We start from the raw sequence: 6,422 nt of genomic DNA on the forward strand, positions 1-6,422 counted from the left end.
ACCAGCTACATCTTCCTCGTTACTCTTAGCAACTCTTTTATTTTACAGTTTATAACAATATGCTTTGATGTGACCTAACTTTTTACAATAGCGACACATTTTGTCTCGCTTCTTTGATGCTACCAAAATGGAAGCTTGCCTATCTACCTTGTTATCCGAACCAAACTCATTGTTGAGTTTGTCTCTACTCAACAAATGACCCTTCACGTCTTTGAACAATAGTATGTCTCTGCCATAAATTAGGGTCACCCTGAAAGATTTATATGAAATGGATAAAGAGCAAATAATAGCATAGCCTGATCTTCATCGTCAATCTGAACCTCAACGTTCTTTAAATCATTTAAAAGAGTAATGAATTGACTGATGTGATCTCTAAGAAGCTCACATTCATTCATGCGAAACGTAAATAGATGTTGTTTCAACACTAAAAGGTTAGCTAGAGACTTAGTCGCATAAAGAGTTTCTAGCATTTTCCACAAAGTGGATGAAGTCTTCTCCATCAATACCTCATGCAATACCATATTCATGAGGCACAACTGGATTGCAGATAAGGCCTTTTCATAAAGCTCTTCCCATTCTGTTTGATTTAAATTCTCAGGCTTTTTCCAGATAACAACATTTTTCAAACCAGTTTGAACTAGAATTGTCATCATCCGAACTTGCTACAGATTGAAATTTGTAACACCATCGAACTTATCAATTTCAAACCTTGTTGCTACCATCTCTAAACTGACTGATCTATAAAAATTGAACTAGCTCTGATACCACTTGTTGGGGATCGACCCGATTAAGTAATGAACAAGTAAAAATAATAGAAGAAATTGAGAAATTGAACACACAAAATTAATGTGGAAAACCCCCTCCAAAGAGAATAAAAAACCATAGGCAAACATAATTTTACTATAATGGCAAAAGACCGAAGAGTACAAAGATGGAAATAAAACTAAACCCTGAAACCCAAAACCCAAAGAACAAAGAACCCTTAAAACATAAACACAAAAATTCTCTAAAAGTTTTATGAGTTCTAATCTCTAATGAGTGTTTTTTCTAATCATGTAAAAGAGTCTATTTATAGGCTAAATTCATAGGTCAAATAATAAAATAATTTAGACTAATCAGAGTTTGATTGAAACAAATAAATAGAGTTTAACTGGAAGATTATTTCTCAATTTTGACTGAAATAGAGTCATACTTAACAACTAATTTGTTGCATATAAATAGTTAAATTACTTATTTGCAAATGAGATAAATTTCAAATTTATACATGAACATTAGTTTAATGTATAATTTTATACATGAACTTTAATTTTGTGCAATTTTATACATGAAATTTTGATTTGATTCAACTCACAAATTATTAACACAATTATTGATATAGCGTCATTTTATATTTATATATTGCATATAGAGATAAATATATTTATCCAATATATAAATAAATTGATGTATTTATTTCTTTAAATGTGTATGATTGAATTGAAATTAAAGTTTCATGTATATATTTGAACCAAGATCAAATTTTCGTGTATATAATTGTACCAAATCAAAATTTATGTATCAAATTACACATTAAATCAAATTTTATGTATAATTTTGAGATTTATTCCTTTACTAATTCCGAGTGTATAAAGTGTTGCCCTATTAATTTTCAAGTCAATGAATTCACCATAGTGTTTAATAGTATTATTTAATTGAACTAACTTTTTTTTTTATAAAATATGAAGATAAAATTTTAACAAATTAAAATAGAGACAAATTTTATTTTTGAAAGGAATGAAATTCATAATTATTATTTAAATAGATGCATGAATCACTTAGGTTTGTATCATAGTTCTTTTAAATAACATTGATGGTAACACTAATTAAATTTTTACGTTCTTTTTTCCAACCCAATATTTGGATTTCAAGTATCATTTTCATTCAAAAGATAAAAGATAATGCTCTTATTAAAGGTGTTTAAATATTTAGTGAACATTAATTTCATTATAGATCTAAAACTCAATCGATAACCTGTTTAAGTTTTTAATTGTATAACGTACAATGTATACAATACCTACAAACGTTATACACTGCATACTAAACCTACAAACGTAATATATGGTCATTTGAAGCTTTTTCTATGAAAATAATACACTATTCAAAGTTAAAATGAGATACTACTTGCAATAATGATTTATTTTGATACATTGACTAACAATAATATTTTTGAAAAACTTCATAAACGAGAATAAAAAACCTTCACGTTTCATTTTTGTAATTAATTTTTTAAAATATACCTAAATAATAATTACATAATATTGTCATTTTTTAAGGATTCCAATGGCAGCTGCCCAATACCATCAAACAGGTTTTCATTTGGATTGCTGCACCTTGCTCTGATTGTAAATCAGTCACTTGTATAAAAGAAAAGAAAATAATTGCTTCACTTGTCCTAAACTAATAACAAGATGATAATAATAAGAATAAAATAATAAATTCTACCACCCCAAAATGAAGGCGTGAATATCATCCCAACTAGAAGCAGTGTAAAGAATTCCAGATTGCCCCTTCCAAATACAAGGGCTGGCTCCTTCACCAAATTCCTTCTGTTTCTTAACCAAGCCTGGGAACAATGGGACAAATGAAACACCATATTGACTCCCAACTTTCCTTAGGCTTGAACTTGATCCTATCACAATCCCTATATCTGCCTTCACCAGACACAGCAGATCCCCTACTGAGTCTCCTATGTAAACACTCAACTTCTTTCTCTCATTGCTACAATCTTGTAAGATATCATTGAAAGCTTGAATCTTGTCGATAGGGGACTGTACTTTCCAAACAATTTCGCCTGTGGATATTGATTCTTCATAATTGAATTCATTTGCGTGTATGTTCAAAACATCCACGCCTCCTGTCTCAACAAAATTTCTCAGTATTAATGGTCAAGGGATAAATTCAGACATTCAGTTTTCAAGAGACATTAAATAGTTGAATCACATCACACTCAGAAAGAGAGCTATTGGGAGAGAACAAACCTACCTGAAGAAAAAGCTGTCCGGATGAGATCACCGCACCAACAATAAGAAAGAACATGGATATTGGCATTAAGACTTTTATTCTTTGTGATTTTCTGAAAGAAGCTAATGCAACCATCTTGAAGAATCAGCCTTTGACCGGCTCGTTTAATGTCTTCAAGGTTTAGACCCTTAAGTACCCCTGACTCAATCACCCTAGAATTTGCCCTTTTCTCAAAGTCTGAGAGTTGCTCAAGTGCTTTATGCAAAGTTTCATAGTTGAACTCCACTGTAAAACCATAGGAAGTATAAAATCAATATAAAGAAACTAATTTCAATGTTATCCAGACACTTTTTTTGAAGATTACACATAGTTAAGAATTGTACCTTTCTCAGAAGGCAAAATGCTTTCTATGCATTGTTCATACTCTTCTGTGTATTGTGTGGAGAGTAGACCCCAGGTGTTCCTCAACTCAGCAGATGACATCCTAGCAATTTGACTTGCCGGTTGGTTCTGATCAGGTTTTGAGGCTGTTACTATTGCTATCTCTGCCAAAATGGCAGATGAATCAACAACTGTGCAAGTAAGATCAAAATCAGAAAATATCATAAGATGATCTTGTTCAGGGTCATGCTGCTTAGTCAGAGGAGCAATAGTAGGCTGTGTAAGAGGTTGACTATAGAAGAACTCTATTTCAAGTTTCATTGCCTGGTGGTAAAGTTTCTCAATGATGTTTAGTTCCTCGCCAGTCAAAGGGACACTAAGTTTATCCAGCAAGTCTTCGGTTTGCAGAGCTGATGCCTAAATTCAAAGAATCAATAGTTGAGCTGTGCGATTTGAAGGGAAATTTATTTAAAGATTTTAGCTCTGAGACTACAATCAAGTTGACCACTAAAAACAATGAATGTAATCAATACCATACCTGAAAACTTTCAGAAGAATAATTCTCAATCCACTTTTTGTATGGGTGGTTGTGCTCATTGGGTTCTAGAAGTCTCTGGAACTCCTTGCCCAAGAAGGCATACAGCCTCATGCAAGGCGTCATGGCACCTAGAGTGTAAGCTGCAATTTTTGTTTTCTCAAATGGAGTGGCGAGTTTTCCTGGAGCTTTTAGTCCTTCAACCTTCCCAGAAGCTGTTGCCAGCAAGAATTCTGTATACTTCAAAGTTGCAGAATTGACAGGGCTCTCGTTGACACAGTCAGAACCCCATTCCTGCAGAACTCCAGCATTCAGACCAATAACATACCCTTTAACAAGACAAGAACTAAAGAGACAAGAACTAAAGAGACACTCAGATTATTAAGTGACCTATCTTAGAGAGCTAAGAAGCCTTACAATTTGTTTTAAGATAGTAATTCAGACCAATAAGTGACCCATCTTAGAGAGCTAACAAAGCAGATAGTAATTATTCAATTAAAAAGTATGATTAATTCCTCAAGTCTCTTTATAAGATTTCTCTGACTGATGGATTACTGGAATTATAATATCAAAGTCCAACCCTCATCCAATTGGAAATTGTCATCCATGTAGAAAACTGCACATTTCACACGCTAGCCATCTATATCGTCAGAAAGAAAGAATCAAAAGGAAAATGATTTCCAAGCAATGTACAAAAACTCATGCATAAAGTTCTATTGGAGATGATATCATATGCCAGTTGGACCTATGTTGACATCTCCTAGACACCAATATATCAAATACTTGGTGATCAGATGTTTTATAAAATCTCTAAGCAATGGCAAAGGATGAGATTTAATTTCCATTTTTTATCTTAACTTTCCAATAATTGAGCATTTACTAAGCAATGGAAAAGAAGAATCCTTTTACCATACCTGTACAAAAGAATTATGCATTTTTAGCTCCTCTAATATACCCTTCCTTAACTCTGAGATCGCTAACTTAGCATCATCATCATCAGCACAGTCTTCTGCCAATTCATATCTACAACCCAGATCAGAAAAAAACAAGAAATCAATTACGGACCTACATAAAAACAACACAAGGCAGTTCTAACTAAAACTAGCTAAGAGAACAAAGATATTCTTTTAACTTACCACTACATGTCAATTTAAATTCTGGAAACTGAAACTCACCTCAAGCAATGTAATTACTTTTTCCCCAAATAATAACCATATAACCCTCCAATTGGTTGCTGAGAAAGTTGACACAAAGAAAAGAAAATAAACATCGGAATAATTACTTAAGCAACCAAGTGGCAATTAGAAATTAAAGCTTCATTCATCTTCTTCTCCTACACTTTCTCAGCAACCAAAACTAGGAAGCGGGTTGAAGTTAGCTATAACAATCTCATTATAGAAATGTAACTCTCAGACATTAACAGAGTTGCAAAAAAAGGACGATCTCGATCTCAAACTCTCACTTTTCGCAACCCAACAAGTCAAAGCAAAAACCATGATCATTTCCTTCAAACAGAATATCAGCAAGGATGCAGAAGCATGCACCAATAGGACAATACCAAAGGATAAAATGGTTATGCCTATTCTTCAATTTTCGTCAATTTTCAATTCGATGCAACTAAACACGGGCAAAAATCAATCTCCATAAACAAAATCTAAGATTGTGATTTCAATTCCCTTCCATCTTCTTATATAAGCAACTATACAATAATACAAAATAAGCAAATAAATCAAACAAAAAAGAAAAAAAATGCATATAAACCCAAAAACACATTCGCCAAAACAAATAAAACCCAGAATGAAAAATCCATCAAAAAGGCGAAATAAAAACAAAGCGAAAAAAAAAGGACTCACGCATGAGCAAAGGCTTTGAGAAAGTGTACATCTTGGGCAATATAATGACGAAAAGTTTCGATCTTGAGAGACCCAGAAGCCAAACAAAGAGCAAAAGGCGAGTAAAGAGAAAGCACGGATTCCCTACGATACTTGATCCAGAACCTTGTCGCTAGACGCTCCTCTGAGGGGATAACAGCAGCAGCCGAGGACTTTGGAAGGATCGCCATTGGATTGGACGATCTCCAAGTAGGTGGAGGTGGCGATGAGCAGACTGGGCGGTGGGATCGGGCGAGTCGGAAGAGAGTTGGGATCGGGTGGGGAGAAGAAGAAAAGAGTAAGCGCATCAAGGAAAGAGAAGAGGGGAGATGGCAGTTGCTTTTGGTAGTAATGGCGGAGGAAAGGAGCGGAGAGTGTGTGAAAAGGGAGGGAATGTGTTTTATTTTATCTATTTGTTTTGATGTGAAAAAGGAAATTGTTTCTTTAATTTATTATGGACATTTATACTACATATCTATAATTTTATCTGTCTGTACCATATTTAGTATTCTTTTTTATTGTTTACTTTTTTTCTTCTCAATTCGCAACTAGATAAAACCCCCAAGCTTTTTCATTTGATTTTCAATATGGATCTTAGTTGTGAATAGCATTTCGATAAAGATTATTATTTGTAT

The 6,422-nt window shown here is 33.5% G+C and overlaps 1 protein-coding gene across 2 annotated transcripts; it reads right to left on the reverse strand.

The window, feature by feature from the left end:
• Positions 1-2,220: 2,220 nt before the first annotated feature.
• Positions 2,221-6,221, reverse strand: LOC105804592 (bifunctional TH2 protein, mitochondrial). 2 transcript variants are annotated; one of them, XM_052624543.1, is made up of 7 exons: positions 5,770-5,889; positions 5,092-5,150; positions 4,831-4,939; positions 3,920-4,210; positions 3,384-3,798; positions 3,022-3,285; positions 2,221-2,893 (listed from the first exon to the last, which is right to left on the reverse strand). In XM_052624543.1, the coding sequence occupies exons 3-7, from the start codon at positions 4,849-4,851 to the stop codon at positions 2,478-2,480; spliced, it is 1,407 nt and encodes a 468-aa protein (XP_052480503.1). In that variant the 5' UTR covers positions 4,852-4,939; positions 5,092-5,150; positions 5,770-5,889; the 3' UTR covers positions 2,221-2,477. The 2 variants fall into 2 exon arrangements, with proteins under 2 accessions (XP_052480503.1, XP_012492718.1); XM_012637264.2 differs by lacking the exon at positions 5,092-5,150 and having other exon boundaries at positions 5,770-6,221.
• Between the last annotated feature and the right edge of the window lie 201 nt (positions 6,222-6,422).

The sequence above is a fragment of the Gossypium raimondii genome, chromosome 11, assembly GCF_025698545.1.
Source record: "Gossypium raimondii isolate GPD5lz chromosome 11, ASM2569854v1, whole genome shotgun sequence".
Classification (NCBI taxonomy): Eukaryota; Viridiplantae; Streptophyta; class Magnoliopsida; order Malvales; family Malvaceae; genus Gossypium; species Gossypium raimondii.

Coding starts and splice junctions, on each gene's coding strand:
- LOC105804592 (XM_012637264.2), bottom strand. CDS start 6,095: ATGCGCTTACTCTTTTCTTCTTCTCCCCACCCGATCCCAACTCTCTTC. Junction 3,799..3,919: donor ATTCTTCTGAAAGTTTTCAG/GTATGGTATTGA, acceptor CTTTGAATTTAG/GCATCAGCTCTGCAAACCGA. Junction 2,894..3,021: donor CCGGACAGCTTTTTCTTCAG/GTAGGTTTGTTC, acceptor TTGTTGAGACAG/GAGGCGTGGATGTTTTGAAC.